The 27,557-nt window shown below is 35.7% G+C and overlaps 1 protein-coding gene across 7 annotated transcripts in view; it reads left to right on the forward strand.

Moving 5' to 3' along the window:
• Rev1 (REV1 DNA directed polymerase) overlaps positions 1–27,557 on the forward strand; it is an 87,084-nt gene that overhangs the window by 34,608 nt on the left and 24,919 nt on the right. For 4 of the 7 annotated variants that reach the window (XR_010040768.1, XM_063229853.1, XM_063229854.1 and 1 more), the window contains 5 exons: positions 7,800–7,968; positions 19,517–19,669; positions 22,204–22,910; positions 25,488–25,595; positions 26,592–26,708. Coding sequence is in view for 4 of the 7 variants with exons in the window: in XM_063229853.1 (XP_063085923.1) it covers positions 7,800–7,968; positions 19,517–19,669; positions 22,204–22,910; positions 25,488–25,595; positions 26,592–26,708 (1,254 nt within the window). In the remaining 3 variants the exon portion in view is untranslated. Of the gene's footprint in view, positions 1–7,799; positions 7,969–19,516; positions 19,670–22,203; positions 22,911–22,939; positions 23,043–25,487; positions 25,596–25,620; positions 26,709–27,557 lie in introns of those variants that run through there. The other 3 variants (XM_023565827.2, XM_023565828.2, XM_063229857.1) reach the window with 2 other exon arrangements.

Below are 27,557 nucleotides of genomic sequence, written 5' to 3' on the forward strand. Positions count from 1 at the left end.
TGAATATGGTTGGTTGCCTTGAATATGAGGCCCAACTGGGCTACATAGTAAGTTTAAAGCTAGCCTGTGTAACAAGACACAGTCTCAAAAAGACAAAAACAAAAAGGACAAATGTGTATTTGTAATAAAATTGACATATGTTGGTGCTGTTAGAATAAACACGTGAAGAAGTCTCCACTGAACATAAGAAAGCATATTTTCCAAGTTTCATTGTTACTTTATGCAACAATTTACCTTCACTTTTTTGTTTAGTAAAAAAAATCAGTGGTGCTAGGGATTGAACCCATGACCTTTGCACTGAACTACACCCATAATTCTTTGTTTTTGGTCACAGAGTCTTGCTAAATCATCAAGTTGTCCAAAAGTCTTAATTTGCAGTCCTCTTGTCTCAGCCTGGGGTTGCAACCCCATGCCTAGCTAGTAAATACTTGAGAGTTCTTAATGTATACCATGGATATGCTACCTATATTGTATCCTTCTGGCTTTTCGAAATAGTCTCACTGTGTAGTCTGGGCTGGCCTTGAACTTGGAATCCTTCTGCCTCAGCCTCTTTAGTGCTGGGATTATAGGCTTGTGTCACTATGCCCAGTTTAAACCATATTTTGTTGAACATAATAGCTTAAGGAAAATGAAAACTAATCCTGTATTTCTAGATAAATTATTTAGAATTATTGCTAATAAAAACAAGGAAAATGAAGAAAAAAATAGAATTACTGTTATCGAAAGTCACAGAACTCTACATAATGGCTGCAATACTTTGTCACAGAGGGGCTTTTCTGAGCATCTTGCTCTTGTATCATGTGTCAGACCATCACTGCCTAGCCTTAATGATAAAACTGAGGGAAAGAGTAAGTTAAGTATTGTGTTTCTTCAGGCATCTTTGTTCTTCTGTGCCAGTATTTTAATGAACAGTTTGGGAGTCGACACGGGTTATTTGGGATATGTGATCTTATACATAGCAACACAAGGATGCAGAAGTGTGTAATGTGTGCGGGCGTGTATAATAGAAGAGTTGAAACTGTTTGTGTTGAGAATAATAGAAGTGGAAATCCTCTTTACATCTTTCCCTTCTACTCATAGTAACTAGTAGCATATATAGTGTCATGTAGAACTTTCATTATAAGCTAAATTGAACAGGGAAAAAAAATCTTGATTTATGATAGATGTGGTACCTCACGTCTGTCGTCCTAGTCTGCATGCAGTCTTAGCATTGAGGCAAGCAGGTCACGTGTTCAAGGCCAGCCTGTACAAGTTGATGAGACCCCACCCCCCAAACAACAAAAATCGCTTTAACTATATCACATGTTGACTGTCCTCCCCCACATCACCCTAGGACTGGAAATTGAATCTAGGACCTTCACTCTGAGCTACATCCCCAGCCCTTTTTGTTTTTTATTTTTTATTTTGAGACAGGTTCTTTCTAAGGCAGTAAGTTGCCTGGGCTGGGCTTGGACTTAGCAGACTTCCTGCTTCAGCTTCCCAGAGTGCTGAGAGTACACTCATGGGCCTCCGTTCCCAGCTCAAATTGAAGTTTTAATGGGTTGTCAGATTAGTTTTGTGATGTGTATCGCTCAGTGCTTACTAGAGAAACATTTAATATGGACTATACAAATGTGGCAAAATTTACAAGCTTGACTTACAGTGCTGCCCAGAGAGCCAGGTGTGGGAGTCCAGGTCTGCCTGTACACTGGGGATCTGAAGGATCCATTGAGGACCTGGAACTCACTTTAGTGACCTGTGCAAGCCTGAAGGATGTGCCCCAAGGTCAAAGGGTTGGTGCTTGGAGGCTGAAGATTCTGTGCTGGAAGCCAAGAGACGACGACATCCAAGGAGAAGATGAAGACTGGAGCCCCTTTGAAGAAATAAAAGTGTACCTTCCTTTGTTTTCCTTGTATACCTTCTTAGTGACAGTCCTCTCTAGGGGTCTTCCACACCCAGAGCTATGTTGGGGCAGTCTAGTTGAGTGTTTCTCATTCATGTTGACACAGTCAGTAAGCTATCACATGAGACAGTAAGTTTTGTTTTTGTGCTTTTGTGTGTTTTTTTTTTTTTGTTTTGTTTTTTTGAGACAGTGATGGCATTTGATGTAGTGCAGCCTGCTGAAATTGTTATGGAATGTAAAGTAATAAAGAATTTGGGAATAAAAGAGATGCATACTAATTTAAGTTTAAAGGGAACCTTAATGGTCAGAGGTTTTTCCCCCATTATCCTGCTTTTTCACATTAAAGCACAAAGGTAGTAGAAGACCCTTTAATGACATTTAGCTAAATTATGACACAATTGGACCCCAGGACTTTGGTCTGTGGTTCATTGTGTTTTCCCCTAAACCTCATCTTTTATATTAGATATGATCAAGTGCTGTTAAGTACTATCCTGTATTTGAATTTTGTGGCATATGTGCAGATCATTTTAGTTTATTGTACAGTCAAAATACATGGCTGTAGCCCTGCATTTTAGGTATTGCTTCTACATACAAACATGCATACATAGTTTTTCCTCATTTACATTTCCTTCTTTAGTTCCTTTATCCAGAAAATTACATGTGATAAGATCTGTTTTGCTTTTTAAACAAACTTATGAAATGTTCTTCAGATCTTATGTGCTAGAGATGATGATTTTAGGGGCATATGGCTACGTAGCAGCTTGTCCAGAGGGACTTTAAGTATCATCTAGTTTAGCTTTTCATTTTGCAGATTGTGAAATGAGTAAATGAAGTGTGTGGTTTGCTTAGGTTTTCTATGTTGATCTAACCTGAAAGCCAGGTCTCAGGTCCAGGGTTGCGTCCTGTTACAGCTGATCAAGGACAGAGGATATAGCTTAGTGGTAGAGCTCTTACCTACCATGCATGAGGCCTTGGACTTGATCTCCAGCACTACAGAAAAAAAAATTTAAAAAGACTAATAATACTGTGAATTTCTAAAGTCACAAACCTGGTCCTTATTTGTGGGTCTTCTACCAGCTGTGTGACTTGAACAGTTAACTGAATTTCTCCAATTGTTGATTTTTCTGTAAAACGAAAATAATATTCTTCGTTAGGATAGTCTTAAGGTTTAAAGAAAGTAAAAGTAGAGGTTGATGACATTTAGATGTTTCCAAACCATTTTTCTTTTTGTTTTCGAATCCTGGTCTTTACCATGTGTAGAGAATATGATAACACACATTGACTTGACAACTGTTCTATAAATGTAGGTATTACGTGATCAAATCAATGCATCTCAAATTGATGGTATTTATTAAAGAATAATAGTCAGTTTTAAAGTTCAGCAGAATTTTAAAGAAATAATTCTATTGGGCACTAGTACATAACTGTTCATTAGAACCACTACTGTTTTTTCTTCTGGTAGAGTCACCTGTGGAGTCACAGAGACACTTTGACTTACTTCAAGGGTCTTTACTTAGTTGTCAGTGGAGATGTGCAAGTAAGGATTTTGTTTGTTGAGTAATTTTGTTTTATACCCTAATTTATTCAAAACGTACATTCCAAGAGGATGGATAAACCAGGGGGAGGGGTGTTAATTTTAGTTGGCAAATATAAAGGTTTCTCCTGTAATGACCCAGCTTTTAAGGACCATTCAGACTTAAGACCTGCCCCATAGATTTTGATTTGCCTTTTTATACAGCTCCAGTGTCTTTTTTTTGTTTGTTTTTTTGTTTTTTTTTTTTTTTTTGGTTGAAGGTGGGAATTGAACTCCTAAGACCTTGCACAGGCAGACACTTGTGCTGCTGAGCTATATCCTGGCCCTGTCTTTTTGTACTGTACATCTTATTTATACCATACTGCAACTTTGGCCGATTGTACTGTGCTGTATAGGACTGTAGTTTTAGGTTCTGTTATACATTACAGTACTCCTTGTTTAAGAGTTATGCAGATAAAAGCAAGGTCATCGAGTTGGCATTTCCTTTAACCATTTCTTTGTTCTCAATATTGTAATGTGCATACTGTATGTAATTCTCCATCTGTAGCATCCTGGAGCACTTCTTGGTTGTGAAACAAGTGTGTGTGTTAGAATTGTTTGTCTACCTTGTGTTTGCTTGTCTGTGCTACTGTAGGAAATGAAATGGGCTATTTAGCTCAGTGGCATAAGCACCTGCCTGACAAGTGCGAGGTTGTAAGTTCGATCCCCAGTACGAAAGGGGGAGCCAGGGATTTAGCTCAGTGGTTTAAGCGACTGCCTGGCAAGCATGAGGTGATGAGTTCGATCCCCGGTACAAAAAAAGAAAGAAATTGAAATGGCTGGTAAATCGTTAAAAACTCTTTAAATGCTGATACTCTGGAGTTGACATGGTAACAATTTAGAAGACAGAATTTTGCTCTTTATTTTAAAGCTTTTTCCCCGTTTTTACTTGCCAGTACATAAAGAAATTCTTGAATAAAAATGTAAACACATGGAAAAGTAAGGGTAGCCAGCAAGAAAGATCTGTAGGAGGGATTGTGGCTTTGAAAATCTTTCATGTTTATGGGTGGAGAGCACTTTTAGTTTTGGTGCTCCTTCTTCCTGCTTTGGGATAGGAGATTATTAATACTTGCTAGCACCATTGGCAGTAATTGAGGATTAATTCTTCCTCTGAGCAAGGCACTTCATCAGTAATTTATAACTTTAAGCTCATTTAATCCCCACAACAGCTCCTTAATGTGCTATTGTTATCTTTGGCTTACCATGAGGAGGTTGAATTGAGGCTCTGAAAAGTAACTTAGGTGAGGTCTACACAACAAATAAAGTGACAGATCCAAGTTTGTTTTTGTTGTTATCATTGTTTTTTTGTTTTTGAGACAGGTGGCACTATGTAGTATAGGCTGGCCTTCAACTTGCTTATGTAGCCCAGACTGGCTTCAAACTCCTGGTAATCCTCCTGCCTCAGTCTCCCTAGTGTTGGGATTATATGCATGTGTCACCAGCTGAGATCAAGAATTTGAACCCAGTCAGTCTTGCTTTGGTGATTTTGCTCTTAATAGTATCCTTTATGGCTTCTATAGTTTGTGAGTATTTTGAGAATTGAAGTAATGCTAACACTCCTATTCTTGCTGTAGGGTGAACTCAAGGCACAGGTGTGTGGTGCCTCAGAATGTCAGTTCATTAAATGTGTGCTGAGTACCTGCCCTAGTAAGGCATATCAAAATAAGTCAAAGACAAGGTTGCAACTCTCATGGATGGATGTTAAAGGAGAAATTCGACAGTAAATAAGTAAACAAATAGAGAAGCTGACTTCAGATTACTAGCATTATGAAGAAAATTAACTCATTTGGTAGATTGCAGAAAGGTGGTCCTACTATAGGCAATGTGTCATATAATTGTAATGTAATGTAAATTTTGTGGTGTTGACCACTATCTTCCGAACATTCTTTTCTGATTAACCACATTTGCTGAACAGTTAAAATGTAAAACGTGAATTTATTATGCATTCATGTACTTTTGAACTTGTGAATGTTTTATCATTCGGGAAACAGAAAAAAAGAGAAGTACTGTTAAGAAAAATTTTAAAAATCTAGTAAGAGCAGCCACAAATTACTATGAATGTTGGGAATTGCATGCCAGGCTGTTAAGCTGCTAAAATTTCCTAGTTGATATCCATAGTGCATTTTTGGCAGTTCTAGTTTTGTTAGAAAGACAAGCCCAGCATATGCTGCCAGCCTTTGTGACTTACAGTTTCATATTTGTCTTAGGGTATAGGGCAAGTGCCTCAAGTCATAAACATTATTTGAAAGGAGTTCTGATTCCAACGTTTATAATAACAGCAGTCCTATATGTCAGATGTATTTCATCATTGCAGTTTTATGTTGTTTATGAAGAAGTAAAAGTTGAGCAATTTGTCCACAGTCACAGCTAAAGGTTGTTAAAGCCAAAATTAAACCCAGGTCAATGTGACATAATAGTTTATGTACCTTACCTTTTAATTAGATTGACTTTTAAACTTGAGTTTTAAGGAACTATCTCAGCTTCACCCCATGGAGTCCTTCATTGTCCAGTAAACTCTCCAGATTTTCCAGTTCCAAATTTTTAGAGTAATTAGATTTCAGAGAGCAGTAGTAGAAGGAAGATTACTTGATGACTATATCTATGCTGTATGTTCTTGACATGCAGGGACACGAACCATTTTCTACTTAAATCATTTAATAGACATATAATTTAAGACAGTCAGATTAACTTAATTTTCTTTTTTCTTTCTTTCTTTCTTTCTTTTTTTTTTTTTGGTACCGGGGATTGAACTCATGACCTCATGCTTGCCAGGCAGGCGCTTATATAAAACATTGAGCTGAATCTCAGGCCTTAGATTAACTTATAAATTAATGGTTTAGATTTTTGTGTTCTTTATTGGATTTGGTATCTTGCTAGACACAGTGATCTACCCTTTAATTTGGTACTACATATAAATTCTTGCCTTCAACTGTTCAATTTCTGCTATTTTACATTAAATCATTATAGTGCTATATTTTGCTTTTTGTAACTCTTAACCTCTAAGATCCTACTATTACGAATTTCGAATATTTTTTTCTAAATTTTTTTCTCCAGTTCTCTGTTACGTCAGTCCAATTTAGTGGCCACTAACCACATGAAACACGAGAAATGTAGTTTAATTGACACATTTTAAAAAGAATATATTATTCAGCCTTGTGTTCTAACTTCTTGGGTTCTAGAGACTTAATGTGAGAAATGTAAATATATCATATTGATTACATTTCAAAATACTTATGTGGTTTGCATTGTGATTCACATACTTCTATTGGATGATGTTGCCATATAGAATCGTAATGTCATATGAATCTATGCTGTGAGAGTTCACCAAGAATTACACAAACCTGACATATCTGTGTAAGACTTAAACTCATATAGACACTTCTTATAATAAAATTGTTTATTTAAACCCTTCTACCCAGATCACATGGGTTTAAGGAAAATCTGTTGCTGAATAAAGTGAATACAAAAGGCTTTTGTGGAAAACTTCCCCAAGTACAATTCCTGTTAGGGGCAGTGTAATTTATAATGTTTATTAGGTTGATAGGCAAAAAGAGCTACAGGTGTTTGCAAATAATTAGTGTGATGCTACAAGTATAAGTCATACCGTAGTGAATCAACTTTTTTTTATGGGCAAGCATAACATTGACTTTTTTTGACATTTCTTTAAATGTTTCAGGTACTTAAGATGTTTCAGATGTCCTGTGTAGTTTATTAAGAATAAATTAGCTTGAGGCAGAATTGCAAGAAATGACTTTTTTTAGTCTATTACATTTGGTGTTAGTTTTGGTGAATTGATGTAGTTTCACATTAGAGAATTGGATAAGATTAACTACCTGATTAACATTTAAAGTATTTTCTTAAATGAAAACTAAAATTAAGTTTTATAAGAGCAGGCTATTACTAAACTGGAGTAATCATACAGTATGTAAGTAATTTCTCTGACTTCTTTTGTATTCTGAAGGAGTTAAGGGATTTAAGTCTGGAAAGTAAACCTTAAATGATTTTACAGTTAATTTTTTAAAATATGAGATTCCAGTATCAAGGACATATTCCAGATGTGTTAAAAACACTTAAAAATACTTGTTCTTAGTGATTTGATTCATTCCTTGGGATACTTACTTGCACTGTGTGGTGTCTCCAAGCAGTGGATGTTTCGTGTTGGCTGACTGGGCTCGCTTGGGGAAAAGGATGTGCTACACTTTGTGATTTGCCTCACAGCTTTATTCAGTGGTGGCATAGCCAAGACAACGTGAAACAGTGATGTTCTTAGCTTGACCTGTTAAGGGCCTAGTATTCTACTTTCCTGTATGTAAAACTCAATATATTCGTATATTAATTTTGCAGATCCTTCTGCTGAGGAGTTGAGAAAGCTGATGATGTTGCATGGAGGCCAGTACCATGTGTACTACTCCAGATCCAAAACAACACACATTATCGCCACAAATCTTCCTACTGCCAAAATTAAAGAACTAAAGGGAGAAAAAGTAATTCGACCAGAATGGATTGTGGAAAGGTAAGTTTAACTTTAGATTAAATTTAATTAAATTAGTAAGTTTTTAAAAATCGAAATACTTTTCTGTTACCTAATTGATAGGATCAAAATAGTGTGTTAAACACTCCTCACTGTAGTCTTTATCCCCACATTAATGATTTAAAAAACCTAGGATTTGGCATTTTGTTAGAAATAGTGTTAGCTTGAGGTAATCAGCCTAAAAGGAGGAAAAGTTTGTTTTGGCTCCTAGCTTTCACAGTTTTCATCTATGGTTCCTTGTTCCTATTTTGGGGACCTGTGTTGTTACAGTACATCATAGTGGGAGAGGGAGGTGAAGCTGCTGCTCACCTCATAAGAAACAAGAAGCGAAAGGATAGGAAAGAGCCAGGTCCCAGTGTTTCTTTCAGGGTTGTCCACAATGATCTGGCTTCTTTTTTGCTGGGTCCCATATCTTTAAGTTAAAGGTTCCACCAACTTATAGTAGCCAAGCTGAGGACTGTGCTTTTAAAACATGCCTGTAACACATGTCTCTGGGTAACACTTCAGCTCTGAGCTGCATCAGTAACATGGTAGTGTTCTTACAACGTTAGCTTCCAGGAAGTAGGGGAGATGACTCAAGCAACAGAAAGCAGTTCTGGAAGGCAGTTTATCAGGCATGTTATTTCTTTAGGAATATCTACCTGCTGTGGTTATGTGAAAAATAGAAATCATTTGTGCAGACTACTTGTGCACAGTTCCTGGCATATTGTAGAGCCATTAATATACAAGAGGCTAGTACTGTAACTTTTATTCTGTAAGCATCAGCAATTTTTACAGAATAAATTCTGAAAGCTCCAAAGTGCTTTTGTGACTCCTGGAAAGCCAAGTATATCTTACAGTTTAATGGTTTTGTAAACCTTCGGGAGAATTATAGGTGAAAAGTCTGTCTCTGCAGTTTCCCACCAGTTCCTTCTCTTTTTTGCACTGTGCTGTCGTGACCCAGGTACTGTCTGTAGTGTCCATTATTTGATTGTTTAATTTGACTTTTAGCTGTGTGTCCCTTACAGAGGACTTAGGAAGTTCTCAGTATAACACTGTAAAAAGTAGGCACTGCTCCATAGTTTATTGTGTTTACTGTGACTTAGTGTGCAGTCAGAGACAAGCTCATCACTGTTAGGGGCTAGAATTTTGGTTTGAAAGTCATAGTTTGAAATGGAGGAAGCTGACAAACAGAAGAGAAATGCGGATGAAGGGGACTTGAATTCTTTAGAAGCTGTGGTTTTTGTTACAGCTGTTTTCTATACACTTGTTCCTCTTGGTGATTGAGTGAGGGAGATAATACAGCAGAAAATGGAGCTAAAGACCTAATCATCTGTTTTTAAATAATGGAAAGTGACTTTGGATATCATGGTTATATGGCCCTGTTTGGCCTTACTTTGTGTATTTAAAGACTAGGACCAGTAAGTTTATCTGACTAGTACAAGAATCTGTGTTTTCTGACTTAATGTTTGGGTTTTTCTTCACTGTTTTATTATGCTTGTTATGGATGACCAGTATGGAAATTGATCAGCTTGGGCATATACCTTAATAATATAAAATAATTATTAAGTGTCTTGTTATGTCATTACAGCATGGAAGCCTTTTAGTTAAATCATAATGCTTTTTCTTTCATTCTAATACCAATTTTGTTGATCTCAGCAGTTTTAATGAGATTTTGTTAGCTTTAAATAAAATTTAAAACATGTTAGATATTTAATGGATGATACACACTAGGCTATAATTAGTTTTTTGTTTTCATTTGCAGTTTAAAAGTAAGTACAACCTCTTAGCATGTGGAGTTTTGCTTTCATTAGTATTCCCTGATGGCAGCGTATATGCTGTTAAACCTCAGTTAATGTAGACATAATCATAGGGTCCTGACCTCCAAGAGCCAGGGGAGTCCTTTAATGAGAAGTCTTTATATGTTAGGTAAAGGTATGAGGTTTTTTTGCTGACCTGTTTGCCTTCTAAAACTTAAACACTTTGTTAATTGATTTTCAAATTTTTACTATAATGTTTTCCTTGAAACATCTATGTTGAACTTTAAAATCTAGAATAGAGAAGCTGCTAAGACTTACCCTAGTAGCTTATCAAGCGTAAGATGTGCTATACGAGCACAGTTTAAAAACATGGTCCGATGCCCAGCATGGTGGCACAAGCACTTGGGAGGCTGAGGCAGAAGGATTGCTGCAAGTTTGAGGCCAACCTGAGCCATATGGTGAGTTTAGGGGCAGCCTGAACTATACAGCAAGACCCTAAGTTACTGTAGGTTGGTTTTATTTTTGTGTTGTTATTTGTGGGAAGTCTTAACAGCATGGGGCCTGTCTGTAATAGGTTCACACACAGGCTGGCTGTTGAGAATCCTGGGGATTTGTTGTGCCAGTCTCATGCCAACTGACTAGAGTCTGCAGTAGGACTGATTCCCAGAGTTTCTTCTTTTATTTCTAAACTCCCAAACCCTAACACACATTTGCCATGTACTTAAGACACTCTGAAGATCTCATATTTGTTTTGTACTAAAACCTGGGTTTTCAGCTAGTTTCAGTATATATGTTACTTACTCAACTCTCTAAAAGTTGTAGGTTTGTTTGTTTACTTGTTTTGGGGTTTTATTTTTGTGGTTGGTTTGTTTTGAGACAGTCTGTCACTATGTAGCCCAACCTTGAACTTGTGGCAGTCCTCCTACTTCGGCCTTCCAAGGGATTACAAGCCTGCACCACCACACTCAGCCCAAAAGTTATGGTTTTATCTCATTCTTAAAATTTCCTCTATGTTTTTGTGTCCTGTCTCAATTTAACCTTTATAGAATATTAACATAATTCTGATACAGGTTTGGGTTTTCTTTTAAAAATTATACATTCACTAATGCTTACAATTCAGGCCATTTCTGAATTCACAGGTAATATCTTACTAAAAATTATATTCTCAGCTTCCAGGAGCTAAAGAATGAGTGACTTAACTCTGTAGCTGGAAACAAACAAATAAACAAAGGAAAAATAGCCTGGACTGTGTAGGAGCAGAGCACGAGGGCACATGCATATTTTCAGACTTCCTCTTCGGAGTTCACAGGAGCTGGTCTTGGTGAGCGGTTAGAAAGCTTAGGTAATTGAAGGTGGGGCGAAAGGAAGCACAGTTCTGATGTTGAGCACGTTCGTGTCAGGGCCACAGTTTGTATGTATCACTGCCAGGCAGCCTGAACCACTCGAGACACAGAGGTGACTGTCCTGTCCAGCAGCTTTTTGTTTATTGTATTAGTAAAATGATGAATGAACGCATTTAGATCTGTTGGTACCACCAGTAGTACAAGTTATGTGATGGGGTGATCATACACATACCTCCAGTGTTCAGCTGGCAGGGACATGTTAAGCCTGAATTTTGCTTAGTGATGAAGTAATAGGTGAAAAAAAATTCAATTTGGTTTTAGTTTTGGGGTTTTTTTGGCACATAACTTGATCTTTTCTTGCCTTAAATTCACTTTGAAGAAGTAAAATGAATATCTGAGTGGGTGTCCAGGTATAGGTGTGCAGCTGTCAGATGCTGTTTTTCTAATAGGACTGACTGAGACACTTAATGGAACTATAAAACATTTAATTTACAGAGTTATCTCAAATAAAAACTAAATAATATAGAACACAGCCCATGGCTGGGCACAGCCTATAATCATAGCACTTGGGAGGTAGAAACAAGAGGATCGCTGCAAATTCAAGGCCAGCCTGGGCTACAAAGTGAGTTTAAGGGCAGCCTTAACTACATAGTGAAACCTTGTCTCAAAAAGAAAAGGAGTGGAAGGGGAACGTAACCCAATGTAGTGAATTATTTTGGGTCTTAATTTTTGAGAAAATTCTAGAATCTGATTATAACTGCCAGTGTTATTGGCAATCGATTGAAATAGAGTATGATTCAGAAAACTGCTAGTTACAGAGTTTTCTTTGAGAGATAATTTTACCTGAACTCTAGAACAATGCAAAAGATTTCCAATATCGATGAATGTTTCACTTGATGGTGAATTTTTGTGTCCGACCATTAAACTCACATATATCGAATGTATTTTCAGTGCATGTCAAAAATTCAGGATATAGAAAGTATGGTGGCACATGCCTGTATTTCCTGCACCTGAGAAGCTGAGATAGGAGGATTGCCGTGAGTTTGAGGCCAGCCTGAACCTATAGCGAGCCCTTGTCTCAAGAAAAAAATAAAAAATTAGGATATAAAGAAAACTTGCAGGGTTTTATAAAGTAAAAGTTTTTTTGTATCTTTTTGTTTTGAAATTTGAATTTTAGTGTTTGAGTTTTCTCTCTCCTTTTTTGTATGTAGAATAATAGAAAATGTCAATATAGTTCCTTTGTGTTTAAGATAAGCAAAAACAAAAACAAAAAAAAAAACCCTAATAAATACCAGAAATCAGTCCCTGAGAAATTTTTTTATAGTCTCTTAAAAATTTACTTTCAGATAATATTTATATACCTGAAACTAGATAAATGGATATTATGAGTGTACAACTGATAGTGATTTGGGTTTCAAATTCTAAGAATGTTTTTGTCTAACATTACTATAATGCTTTAATTGCTTTTTACTAAGGTGTTCTTAGGCTGTCTGACTTGAGACTTAAGTATTTAAATGGCTATCTAAATTTATGGTAGTCACTGAGGACTTATGTAAGCGTAAGAATTCTGCTGGGCCACATAACTTTATAAGGAGTTAGATGTGGTCCTATACTCTTGAGTGCTATCAGTGTTGACCACAAAGGACATTGGTAACACCTGTGTCACCCCTGTATGTTGTCAATAAGGTAGAGAAGAGAGCATGATATTTTTGTATTTTTATTTAGGTATTACCAAAAATGTGCAGCAGGCATCCTGGGTGTAGTTTTACTCAGTATTTGTCCCTTAGCACTGCCCATAATGAGGAGGGTAGACAGTTAAGGGGGGAGTCTTCTTTAGATATTAGATATTTCTTTCTTGGGATGGAAGTGCTAAGATATAACAGACATTCAGAGTTTGGCAGCTGAGGCCAACCTTAAAAGGGAGAAAAGTTAGTTTTGATTCTAGCATTTGATCATAACCTGTCATTTTGATTTAGCCTGAAAACGAATCCATTTGGATAAATGAAAGATGAAATGTCTTATAGCTAGTGTGTTTTTTACTATCATAATTTAGTATCTTTAGTATTTGGATATAGTATAATATATTTAGATAGAATTAGTAAAAACTTGCCAATATAATTATGTAAAGACATAGAATGGACCATTTTATGTGTGTGCGTGTATTTAAATTTTAAGAAAATAACATTGATGTTTTCCTGTATTGCCAACTGTTGACCCAGTTTTTAAAATCATTTTTGTGTAAGATAATTCAGTCATTTCTTACAGGTTTTTTAAAATATAGAATATTTTAAGAAAGTAAAAGTTAAATTAGTTTATTATTTATTAACTACTTGCCTAAATAAGGGATGATTTCAATAGTGTGTGTTTTAGGGTTGAAAATGAAAGACTTTATTTTGAAATATTTCCTGATATTTAAGAAGCTGGAGGCTTTGGTATGTCTTACGACTTGAGCAGAAAGCCTGCCCAGTATACTCAACATACCACTCAGCCTTAGTATGCCACTCAGAAGCTGGTAGGCCCTTCCCAGTGACCTTAAGCAGCTGAGGAGCTTCAATGAGCCTCATGTGGAGTGCTGAAGGTCCAACTTCCCCATCTGGGGAGCCTTTTAGTAGGGACCCAGGGAGTACAGGAAAATGACAAAATGAAAGAGCAAAATGCAATCATAAACCTTCAGCCCGTCCCAGGCAAGCCTAGGAGACATGAACATAGAAATAAATACAAGCCATACACCTGAAACTTCTGAAATGATAGCAACTGAAATAAAGAAGCAATTCCATGAAGCTGTAAGATCAGAAATAATCTCCCAGGTAAAAGAAGAAATGATAAACATAATAAAAGAAATGCTGAGCACATCTAAAGAAGACATAGTTTAAAAAACTGAGGAGCACTGCAAAAAGATGGAAACCCTGCATGAACAATATAAGAAAGCAAAAAATTCATGAAACAGATTCAAGAAGATATCCCAGAAATCAAAAATTCCATCAGAAGCTGGCAAAACTACCTAAATAAATGTGAAGACAGACTTTCAGACCTAGAAGACAAGATTGCAGCTACTGAACAAGAAAGTTCTTTTAAAAATAACAAGAAATCTGGGGGCTGGGAATTTAGCTGAGCAGCATAAGCACCTGCCTGGCAAGCAGGCGGTTATGAGTTCTATCCCCAGTACTGATTAAAAAAAAAAAAAAAAACCCAAGAAATCAGAAAACAACAGTTGCAAGATGATGCAAACAAAATATAAGATAGGTTTAAATAAAAAAGATGACAACAGAAATGATATCAAAAGACTATTTCCAGAAATAATAGTAGAAAATTTCCCAGATATGGGAAACAGATATACAGATAAGTGAAGCATACAGAATTCCAGTTAGCCACAACCAAAATAAATCATTCAGACATAAGATAACCAACATCCCAGAAATTCAACATAAGGACAGAATATTAAAAACTGTTAGAGAAAAGAGACATTACCTATAAAGGAAAGCCCATCAGAATCATAGCAGACTTCTCAACACAAACAATAAAGTCAAGAAGAGCATGGAGTAAAGCATTTCAAAACCTAAAGGAAAATGACTTCAACACAGACTGATGAACTCTGCAAAACTGTTCTTCAGAATTGATGGAGAAATAAGATACTTCCACAACAAAAACTGCTGAAGAACTTCATGACTACCAAACCAACTCTGCAAAGAATACTAAAAGATATTCTAAATAGACATAAAAGCAGCTACAACTCCAAGAAGACCAACAGAAAGAAGCCACGAAGCAGGGCAGACAATGAGAGGGAAAAGGTAAAGAACCAACAACAGAAAGGTTACATGATCAAAATAAGCCAGTATAGATCAGGTATAATCATTAATGTAAATGGACTCAATTCACCAATTAAACAGACTTACAGAGTGGATCAGGAAACAACATCCAACCGTATGCTGTCCAAAAGGAACCCATCTAACCCAAAAGGAAATTCATAGAATGTAAGTCAAAGGATAAAAAAAAGTAATAAGAATTCATACAACAGGAACCCCCCAAAAAGCAGGGGTAGCTTTACTTTTTTGCAGACAATGTGAAAGCAAGAATAATTCAAAGCAAGAATAATCAGAAGAGATGTAGATCACTATGTACTAGTTTAGGGGAAAACTTCTAGAGGAAGAGGTAACAATCCTAAATATGTATGTACCAAATATGGGAACACCCAGATAGTGTAAAACAAATATTAATAGAAATAAAAAATCAGGGAATAACACATTTATAACAGGAAACTCTTCAGTGACATTGAAAGGGAAGCAATTCTCCCTAACTCATTCCTGAAAGTAAGTATTACTGTAATATCAAAACCAGGGAAAGACCCAACCAAAAAAGACAACTACAGGCTAATCTCCCTAATGAACATAGATGCAAAAATCCTCAATAAAATACTGGCAAACACTACAGCAAGTTATCAAGAAGATGATATACCATGACTGTGTGGGATTCATCCCAAGAATGCAGGGATGGTTCAACATACACACATCAATAAGCATAATACATCATATCAATAGAGCCAAAGATAATCACATGATCACCTGAATAGATGCAGAAAATGCTTTTGATAAAGTCCAGCACTCATTCATAAGAACCCTATGGAAAACTGGAATAGATGGGCTTTCCCTCAATCTGATAAAGCCATCTATGACAAACCCAACAGCCAGCATCATAGTAAATGGTCAAAAACTGAAACCTTTCACCCTAAAATCAGAAACAAGACAAGGCTGTTCACTGTCACCACTCCTATTTAATATAGTGCTGGATATAATAGAGCAATTAGGCAAGAGAGAAATAAAAGAAAGATAGGAATAGAAGAGACAGATGACATAGTACTCTATATAGAAGACCCTCAAAACTCCATCGAAAGACTTCTAGATGTAATAACCAAATTCAGTAATGTAGCTGGATATGAAGTTAACAGTCAAAAATCAATAGCATTCCTCCACACAAAGAACAAACTCAACTGAGAGGGATAAAAGAGAAACTACACCCTTCACAGTAGCACCCAAAAAGTGAAATACTTAGGAATCAGTCTAACAAAGAAAGTAAAAGATCTGTTCAGTGAAAATTACAGTATTCTGAAAAAAGAAAGAGTGTCTCAGAAAATGGAACGACATTCCTTGTTCATGGATAGGAAGAACAAACATTGTGAAAATGGCCATTCTCTTAAAATTGCTATGCAGATTTAATGCAATTCCAATCAAAATACCATTAGCATACCTCATAGATCTAGAGAAATCATTCCTAAAATTCATGTGGAATCAGAAGAGACCTAAAATAGCAAAGGCAGTTCTGGACAGCAAAGGCAAGGCAGGAGGTATTGCAATCCTTGACTTAAAGTTATACTACAAAGCTACAGTGATAAAATTAGCATAGTATTGGAATTTTAAACAGACCTGAAGATCAGTAGAGTAGATTAGAAGATACAGCTACAACTACAAACACACTCAACCACTTTATATTTGACAGTGGGGCCAAACATGTTCACTGGAAGAAAGATAGCTTCTTTAATAAATGGTGCTGGAAAAACTGGCTTTCCGTGTGCTAAAAACTAAAACTAGACCCATATAAAGTCAAAATGGATCAGAGATCTAAATATTAACACAGAAACACTGAGACCTACTGGAAGACAAAGTGGTAGAAATTTTGAAGACATAAGGGTTAGCAGAGAATTCATGAACAAAAATCGAACTGCATGGGAAATACTTCCCAGAATCAAGAACTGGGATCTTGTCTTATTAAAAAGAATTTGCATGTCAAAAGAAATCTCCAACAGAGTGAAAAACCCACGAACTGGGAAAAAATCTTAGTCAGCTATCCCTCAGACAAAGGACTTCTGTCTAGAACATACAAAATATTTTTAAAAGATCAGGCCCCTGAAATTCAAAGACCCAATCCAAAAATGGGCATTTGAGATGAATACACAGTTCTCAGATAAAGAACTACAAACGGCAAATACATGAAAAAATGTTCAACATCATTGGTCATTGGAGAAATGCAAATTACAACAGCACGGAGATTCCATCTCACTCCAGAAAGAATGGCCAGGATCAAGAAAACCACCAATAACAAATGCTGGAGGGACTGTGGAGAGAAGGAACTCTCCTGCGCTGTTGGTGGGAGTGTAGACTGGTGCAACCACTGTGGAAATCAGTGTGGAGATTCCTCAAAAGGCTAGGATTGGAGGTCCCATTTGACCCAGCTATTTCCCTCCTGGCTATCTTCCCAGAAGAATTAAAAACATCACAGCACAGCGATATATGTGCATCTATGTTTATAGCAGCACAATTTGTAATAGCTAAATCTTGGAAACAACCCAAATGCCCATCAGCTGAGGAATGGATAACAAAGATGTGGTTTTTTTTTTTTGGTGTTTTTCCTTTTTATCGGTACTGGGGATCGAACTCACGACTGCCTGCTTTACAAGGCAGGCGCTTATGCCGCTGAACTAAATCCCCAGCCCCTAAAGATGTGGTATTTTTATATCATACTCATCAGTGAAATAAATAAAACTCACATATGTAAATATCGTATTGTCTCCCAGTGTAAGAAACTGAAAGAGGAATACGCAAAATCAGCAATAAATATTGTGAAAGGGTAAGAAACTGCTCAAAAAGGAAAAAACAACTGAGAAAAGGAGAAAAGGAAGAGAAACAAAATAAAATATACATTTTATATATGCATTTAAGATTACTAAGATGATTGTACTACTAATTCTGTTCTTGGAACAAAACAGATAACATCCGTAGAATTAGATCAGTTTTGCATGACTATATCTGGTAATTCGAGTAAGACTTACGAAGATATTTGTGCAAAACAACAAAAATTGTTACATTCCTACCACCTAGTTTTGAAAGTCTACATTGTTACTATTATGGGCTCTTAGTTATAGTTATTGTTGTTTTTTCCTCTCCAATACAGAAAGGATAGATGTACATGTATATGCTTATATAATCTACAACTTCACCTAAAGAGTTTACAAGAATTAATTTTGTTATATGTGATAGTATGAACAACTACACTGAAGAAAACACCAAGGTAGCCATTGATGATTTCCTATCATTTTGATTGGAAAGCCAGTAATGCTTAAATTCTTGGTTTTGATTGGTTTTAGTCTATCCTCAGTTACTTGATGTCAATACATACATATGAAGATAGCAACAGCTATTTTGAAGAAAACAAGAGAGATTATGGCAGCCATTATTGATTTCCTAGTGTCTGGTCTTAAAAGTCCTTAAGGTTCACATTCTTCTGTTTTGATTGCTTTTATACTATTTTGACTTGTCTTAACTTACTATGTGTGAAGGTATGGACAACTGTTTTGAAGAAAACAAGGGACATTATGGTGACTGCTGTTGATTTTCTAATGTCTTTTTCAGAAATCCTGTGTTGTTTGCATTGTTTCACTCTGTTCTCTTGTTTTTTTCTCTTTAAAACATTTTTTTTAATTTAAAAAAAAAAGGTAAATTAGGTTTAGTTTTAAAGTCAAAAAGGAGTGCGAGTACCACTAACTATTCCAATGCTGGAGTTCCCCTGGACTTAAAAGTGGTGTTTGATGTTAGCAAAAGTTGGCATTGGGTGTCTTATAATAGCTTCTGCCTTTTCAAAGTTCCTATCTTCAGATGGCTTGTGTCTTGCCAGTCTGATACATGCTTTATCTTAATAGATACGAGACTCATGTGACAAATTCTAATACCTTTTGATGATGAAAACACTTCAGCTAATAAATGGCATGTATAATAACCAAGATGTAACATCACACTTAGTGTAAAAATAGTGTAAATTACTTATTACTCATTAATTTTTTGTTTTTTATTTTCTATATTTTTAATTTTAATTTTCCCACATTTAGTAGATCTTGTATGAATTGTGAAAATTGAGAGTCCTTATTGAGTTTTCTTCACCCTGAAAACACTTAGTATATGGAGTGGAATTTGAGAAACTGTTCATAGTTGTCTGTTAACAGGAAACAGGGAAAGTAGTGATGTTATTCACTAAGCTTAAATAGTGATGAGCTCAGCTGATGCTTGGCATTGCTTTCATTGTGATTTTCATCGTGGGCTTTCATTTGGTTTCATTTCCTCTCCTGTAAGATTGTTGGTCCCTGATTTACAGGAAAAAAAATTTTTCCCCACAAGTAGACTATCTTATATCTTAACTGCTTTTAGTAAGATTAGTTTACTAGAACCACTAAGAACAGGGAAGAGAAGAAAGCTAGGAGGACAGATGGTGTGTAGGGGATGATACACTTCTATTTTTAGGAGCATTGATTTTCGTTGAAGCTCACTTTCTTTTCCTTTCTTTTTTCTTTTTTCCTCCTGGGAATTGAACTCATGACCTCACACTTGCCAGGCAAGCCTGACTATATCCCTGGCCTTACTTTTATCAAGTATGGAATTCTGAATTGATGTTGCCATTCTGTTTCAGCATCAAAGCTGGACGACTCTTATCCTACATTCCGTATCAGTTATACACCAAGCAATCTAACGCACAGAGAAGTCTCAACTTCAATCCTGTATGCAAGCCTGAGGATCCTGTGCCAGGCCCAAGTCATGTAGCCAAACAGCCCAACAACAAGGTGTAAGTTTTTCTGGTTTGGAAAAATGACAAAGTAGTGTTTAGCAGCAACTATGGCCCCTGCTTTGCTGAAAACAGAAGCTAATAAGCATACTGAAATTTTTCTGTCTCCATAAAAATTAACTTTCTATGGTGAAATTTCTTAAGTACAGTGTAAGCAAGTTGTATGATCATACCAGGTACTGATGTTAAGTGAATAGATCTTCTGTGTGCTGTTGTTTTCATAGATTTTCAGGAGAGTCATCATTTCCCTTCAAGCAACTGTGTAGTGTTACTTTCTCAAAAACTGCTTTAACTGTACTAACTGTGCTTTTGTTGTGTGCCATGCATACAAATACAGTTAAAGAAAATTTTACAGTTTTAGTTTATTTTTGAAAAATTAAAAATTCTTGAAGTTTGTACATATTTTATACCAATAGAAATTTAGTTGATGAGCCTTAGGTATAGCACTGAGAGTAAGTCTAGCATTTATTACACATGGCTAATTTTTAAAAAATATATTGATGTAAGGTTTAATTGCAGTAATGCTCAGTAAATTGGTATTACAATTAATGGGTGTGTTGCTTTAACTTGTATACACAGTGGTTCATTATCATTAGCCTTATTAAATTTCTTGCTTTGGGAATTAGATATATTTTTTTCTAAAAAAATCAGGAGTCTAATAAACCTGGAAGGATCCTGTATCACTAACTTGTGTAATTGTGTTGCTGTCAGTTGTTATTTTAATATGTATTTGTTTCTAAGCTTATTCAAATGTTTTTCATGTTCCCCTTAAACTTTTAACTTTTTAATTACTGTTCAAGAACATTCCCAAGTAGTGTAAAATCTGTCCACGGAATATAAATTTTTTTTTTTTTTTGTTATACCAAAAAAATTCTTATTTGACAGTTTTAGGAAGAATTTACTTACTGGATTTTACTTCTTTATATATTTATGCTATTGCTTAGTAAAACATATAACTACAAGTGACATCTCCAGTATAACCACTTTGCTAATGTTCATTTGTCTGCAAAACTAGTACAGGAAAAAAGTGTATACTAGTGTATTTTCTTGTCAGTATGTGCATCTCTGTTGCATATATTGCTTTTATTGATGTAAAGAATCTCAGCGTTGATACAGAAAACTACACAGAAGACTTTCAACTTATATCACTTTTGTTAATTGCTGTAACACAAAGTAGGAAGATATATTTGGTACATTTTTATAAATTTCTTCGAAGTGCTCATATGTGACTTTTCACTTGTTGCTTTCTCTTTATCTTAAGGGGCAAGGTTCCTCTGATGGGACAGATTAGGTTTTCTTTCCTTCCTATTTTAATCATTTGTAGTTTGTCTTTTTTACTTTCACTGTGAATATTGGATCTACTCTGAATTAGCTGTTGTGTACCATGAGATGTTTAGCCAGAGGTCCCTCCAACCCAGAAATGGGTGAAAGGTGTTTTGCACCTGACTTGTGTGACTTGCTTGTAGTTAGATTACATCGCTAATAAAGTTCATGTTAGAATGTGGAACTTGAGACAAAGCTGGTACTGCTGTGGTAATTTCACCTGTGTGTTGGGTAGTGTATGTTTAGCACATACTTATCTGGAGCCTAAACTGTAGTTGAGTAAAAGAATGCTGTGGATTTTTTATTTTTGTTATGTACTATAAATTGAACCCGTCTTCCCTTTACTTCGAGATGGGTTTTTGCAAAATTGCCCAGCCCTGGTTCCACCTTGTGGTCCTCCTGCCTCAGTCCCCAGTTGCTGGGATTACAGGCATTCAATACCACCACACTTACTACACAGCTGCTGTGGACATTCCTGAGCAGAATGAATTACTGCTCTGTAATCCAGGTTTTTGCCTTCATTACTTGCACGATTTTTATGAGGTCAGATGAATTTTGTCTGTATTGTAGAGCATTATTAAACAAACATCTCCAGGAGTCAGGATGTAAATTTTAATGTAACATTTGTTATAAGCACTGTATTTATAAACCTGTCATTAGGAAACTTGGACCACCCTGATGTTTTTCTTGAAAATGAAATGTGTGTGCTGATACAGCAGACAATCTTGTTTTATTGATGTAAATTTTATTAAATTACCCCCACACATTTACTTGGATATACAGTTATTTTGTCATTTGTATGAATACTACATTTGATATTTATTGGTTATTTTGTAAATAAATGTCTGTGCTTTGGAACTGGATGTTTACAGTTTATAGATTATGATGATTAATTTGTGGAAAAAGTAATTGAAGTTAACCTTGCTGATTCAGTTTGGACAAGAATTATCTTTTTTTTTTTTTTTTTTTTTTTTAAACAAAAACAGGTAGTTTGTAGTTCTAACTTTTTAGGATTTTGTGAGGAGCAGTATGATTGAGTCCAGAGCCTCATGCTTGTTAAATGAGAGTTGTACTTCTGGGCTCTAGTCCCTGCCTTAACTTTTCAATTATTAAGCATGCCAAAGTGTAAATATCACTAGGAAGGTGTTTAATGAAAAATTGTTTTATCTTTAAAGTCGGACATTATTAACTTAAATTTGTTCCTACTCTAGAAATCACGTAATTAAGAAGATTGAGGCAGAAAATGAAGTTAAAGTCAATGGAATGAACAGTTGGAATGAACAAGATGCAAATAGTGATTTTAGTTTTGTGGACCTGGAACACATGCTTCCAGGAAGGAAGCAGAATGGAATTCCGCATCCCAGAAGCAGCTCTGCCCTTTTTAACGGACACACTCCTTGCTCTAATGGTGCCTTAAAGACACAGGATTGCTTGGTGCCTGAAGGCAACAGTGTTGCCAGCAGGCTTTCTCCAGACTCTGCCCAGGACGAGGAGAAGGTGGAGAAGAGCAGCACCGACTTCAGAGACTGCGCGCTGCAGCAGTTGCAGCAAAGCAGCGGAAACGCAGACACTCTGCAGAATCCACACAGAACTAACTCCCTCTCTCCGTCTTTGCACAGTAGCGCTAAAATCAACGGCGCTCACCACTCCACTGTTCAGGGGCCTTCAAGCACAAAAAGCACTTCTTTATTACCTGCTTTCAGTAAGGCAGCACCTTCAGTGCCATTCAAACCTTCAGACTCTAGTTTTATTTCAGATTTCTATTCACATTCAAGACTGCATCACATATCAACATGGAAGTGTGAATTGACTGAGTTTGTCAATACCCTACAAAGACACAGTAGTGGTGTCTTTCCAGGAAGGGAAAAGTTAAAAAAAATGAAAACAGGCAGGTCTGCCCTTGTTGTAACTGACACAGGTAGATACTTACTAAAATTGTTTTCTTAAGAAATAGTTATACCTGATTATTTTGTTCCTGTCATTGGTATTCTGAGCAAGACTTAGTTCTCATTATAAAAGGCTGTAGCAATGCCAGGCTGTGGAACTTTAAGTAAGTATAGTAGATTTTAGGATGCTTCCTTATTACTAAATTTGTTTCTTTAAAATACTAGATTTAATTTTAGCAAATTAAAAATTGTCAGATAATTTAAACAGTGTTACAAATGGGATTCTGGTATTCATTCCTTAATGTAGAAATTTATGGTGGTTGAAGTTTTCAACTGTGTAAATACAGTGTTTTTCTTCTTAGTGCTTAACTGTCCTGTAAAATGAAATTGGTTTGGTAAGTGCTGAGTTTTAGAACTCTGCATCATCTTGATTTTTAAATAACTTTGTGCACTATAGTGCTAAACATTTAGTGAGATTAAGTATTTTCATTTCTAAGTAGATTGCTTAATTGTTTTAGTTTTCAATACTTTTCTTGTCATCAAACTACACAAACCCAACAACAGCAGGTTGCTCTGTGACTGACAATCTTTGTAAATTAGTATTTGTGTGAAGTTTTGGTTGCTTTTGACAAATCACAGGTTTTCTTTTTTTAAGTTAAAGAGATGTCAGAGATTTTCTAATATTGTCCTTTAGCTTGTAGCTGTGGATATTGATGCACAATATCTACATGTGGATTTTTTGTGATGATTTCCTGTTTAATGTACTCCTACATGCTTTTAGTCAACAGTATTTTTTTGTGTTTATGAAATATTTAGAATAATGCTACAAATGTTAGAGTATCTTTATGTATGTCGTGGCCTTGTAACCTGAAGGTCATTTAATTTTGAAAACTTTAGAAGATGATTATAAATTAGTTAACATGCATGGAAATCAAATAAGAACTTTTTATATTATGTAAACATTTGGTAAATAATTTGGTTTACACATTCTATACTCATTGAATGTTTAAAACCATTATTTTGAGTTGTTTATATTATGCTTCTATATTCTTATGCAGCAGAATTGTGATTGTTAAGATTTACTTTCTTTCTTGAGGTGACACAGGGTAGCAAGAATATATGTGGCTGTGGAGGTAGGTAGCATAGCCTCCATCCAGATCCTGTCTCTGCCAGCTCTTGTGCTGCAGGCCATAGGCAAGGCAGCTCTCTCTGTGTTGGTTTCTTCTCTGCAGCAGGTGGTAGGAATTCATGATAATCACCTTCTGAGGGTGTGAGCTAAAGGAAGATGACACAGTGGTGTGGTGCTTTGTAGATAGAACTAGGTAAATGCTATCATAATTGCAGTTCAGTGATGGAGTGGCCTGTGACTTAGAGGGCAAATCTTGAGTTTTCAGAAGCCTATTGTAAGGGCTGGTGCGCAACATTAATATTCTTAAACGCGTCAAGGAACTCTGAGATAGGAACTTTTTATAAGCTCAGGAATTCTCCTATCCTTCTCCCCACCTAGGGCCTTCACATTGTGGTCAAATACACCCCCACCTTTGTTTGTGGGGTTTTGTTTCGTTTTGGCCATGAGGTAAACCTGAGTTGCCTAGGCTGGGTCCCTGTCTTGGCTTCCCAGAGTGCTGGGGATAAAACCATCACACCCAGCTAGACTCAGGGTTCTTACTACCAGGACCTGTTTTATCTTGAAGAACCAGGGGAAATAACCCTAATAATGCTATTTCATTATTATAAATAATAGCACTAACCGTAACATTTTTTAACCTGTTGTAAGGTTAAAATAACCCTCATGAATTTGTGTAGCTCATGGAGATTGGAAGCCATTGTCCTTTGGAGAGGACATTTGCTTTCATCTCCTTAAAGCAGTTCCACTTATATGAGATGTTTATTTTATGGATTATTTTGAAGTGGATTCACTTAAGAACCACAACATGATAGTTGAGTCTCAGCTCAGGCATTAACTGGCTATGTGACTAAGCTTGTTACCTGTCTGTAAAATGGGGATAGTACAGTTTCCTCCTTTACAGTGTTGCTAGGATGTTTTACATGACGGCGCACTCACCAGGCAGGCACTTATGGTAGATTGATCCCTGTAAAGCTCCCGTGCCTGACACCTCCAAGCACTGGATAATATAATACCCATTTGAATGGTTTTATCTAAAGAGTGCTGTAGATTGCTTGGAATGATGATAAGCAATTATTACACATTATGTGTAATAATTATAGCCTTAAGATGAGCATTTTGATAGATTATTATGATTACATACTATTAGAATATAAAGTAGAAAAAAATACTATGGTATCACAATTGATTTAAAATTGTTTCAATACTAACTCTGTTCTTCCAAATAACTTAGAAAATCCTAAATTAACTTGTGCTGAGGTGTTAGAAATAGTCTAATATGCTATTTTTAATAGTATATTAATATATTATTAGAATATATTAATTTTCTAATATTTAATATATATTTGTAGAGTATATTAATGTTATTTTTTAGAATTCATTCTCCTTGTAAGCATTATAAAAATATAATTTCTAAAATTAGCTAGACCTGGTATTTTAATATGAAAAGTTTGGGGTTTGAATGTTCTCTTTTTCCTTGTAGGAAATATGTCAGTATTGAGTTCACCCAGACATCAGAGCTGTATAATGCATGTTGATATGGATTGCTTCTTTGTATCAGTGGGTATACGAAATAGACCAGATCTCAAAGGTCTGTATTCTTGTTTATTTTTAAGAAAATCAATGTAGTGCTATATATTCTAAGGGATAACAAATGTTTTTTGAAAAATACTCTGATTGTCCTTGGCAAGATTAATTACTTTTTCCAATTTTTCAGAATTCCTTTATCAAGAAAGTTGTATAGAAGTTAGAAAACTTTAGTTGTAAAGGTGAAATCTTCAAGGAAAATATGTACCTTCGGGTGAGGGATATGCCATCTAAAACAGTACAAGCAAGAGACTTGCATTGGGCATTTTGTATATTTTTTACTATGTATTATCGGAAATTTTATGGTAACCTGTGTCTTTGAGACTGTGTGTTTTCTCATAAGCAAATAATTTGATTAGCTGTCCTGGTGCAAGTGAATATCCCAACTTTAGGTTGTAGAATAATTTCGTTTTATTGAATATGGCTAAAATATATGAAGTCATCTAGGTGGTCTACATTTCAATGGAATGGTCAAGTATTTGTGAACTTGTACAGACTTTTATTCTGGGTTTTTCAGTAATTGTCTCTGAAAAAGACAGCTATATTAACATTGTCTTCTGAGAATCGGTGCTTTCCTTAGGAAAAGAATCACTAGTTATGGTACAGAAACTGCTGAGTAAATACCAGGGCTTTATCTTCTCTTTCTGTCCTCAACCTCTCCAGTCCAAATCTAGAACCTGAATTGACTGCTTTCTACTGTAAGAAATCAAATAAAATCGGTAGAAGGTTAAACAGCAGTGGTGCTTTTATGTGTAATGAGAGTTGTCAGAATTGTCACCAGTAGTTTCCTTTTGGTAGGGGCAGGAGTTGAGAAACAGAGATGATAATTGCATGATGATTGGTAATTTTTAAAGAAAATTCACTTTTGTAAGGGTTAGCACCTAAAAAAACCTAAAAGAACAAAAGTCATAAATGTAAGGTCCCTTGAAAAAGTTTCCTTTATGTAATTAACATTTCTGGAATCTTAAGATACAGAAATAATTCAGTCTTCTCCTCACAGGGAAACCAGTGGCTGTTACAAGTAACAGAGGCACTGGAAGGGCACCTTTACGACCCGGTGCTAACCCCCAGCTGGAATGGCAGTATTACCAGAATAAGCTCGTGAAAGGCAAAGCAGGTACAGATGAGCTCTTTGCAGTTATAGTACTCCGGTGGAAGGATGACTTGTGGATTCATTGTTGCTGTTCATGGCTTTAGAAGCAAGAACCAAACTGTAGTCATTCACTTTTACATTTGACAGTTTTAAATTTAATGTATTTTAAATTTGAATATAATGCATACAACTGGCTTAGAGTTGTCTGTCAAATTGAATAGTGATAATTTTCTGGAGAAGAGGATGAAAAATGTTTCAAAAAGTGATTAATTTGCTTTTTAAAATTTAGGTTGGGGATGATAATAAGGACATCTGTTATGAGAGTTAAGTACTAATCCTATGGTTTGTATCATAGAAAGAACACTATAAATTCATGTTGAAGATTTGTGTGAGGAAACAGAATAATATACAACTTTACTGGAATAATGATACAAATATCAGCAATTATTCCCCATATCATTTATTGTGCCAGTTTCATGAGGAATATTTGCTTAGCTCTCTTTTAAACTTTAGATTAATAAACAAAAAACATAAATTTTACCGAACGTAAGACTTACCAAGGTATTTTCATATGTATTTTATTTTTTTCTTACCTGAGTAAATTCTCTGAGAAATGTTTGCCTAGAAATTAAATTCTTTGACACTGATTACTTCCTTCATGAATGTCTTTCATAGCCCAAAAATTTTAAAAAATTGCTCTTGCAGAGAAAAAGAAAATCGATAGACTGTGGAATGGAAAGTATATGGGTTGGCTTTATCCCAGTTACCTCAGTTTCCTAGTTGGTTAGTTATAAAACCTTGGACTTGTTTTCGATAAAACTTCTATTTAGACAGCAAAGTCAGTGGACATCTCTGAGGACCTTTTTTTGGGGA

The sequence above is a fragment of the Cavia porcellus genome, unplaced genomic scaffold (genome assembly GCF_034190915.1).
Source record: "Cavia porcellus strain 051 isolate PalLab524CR breed Dunkin Hartley unplaced genomic scaffold, mCavPor4.1 scaffold_18, whole genome shotgun sequence".
NCBI classification, from domain to species: domain Eukaryota; kingdom Metazoa; phylum Chordata; class Mammalia; order Rodentia; family Caviidae; genus Cavia; species Cavia porcellus.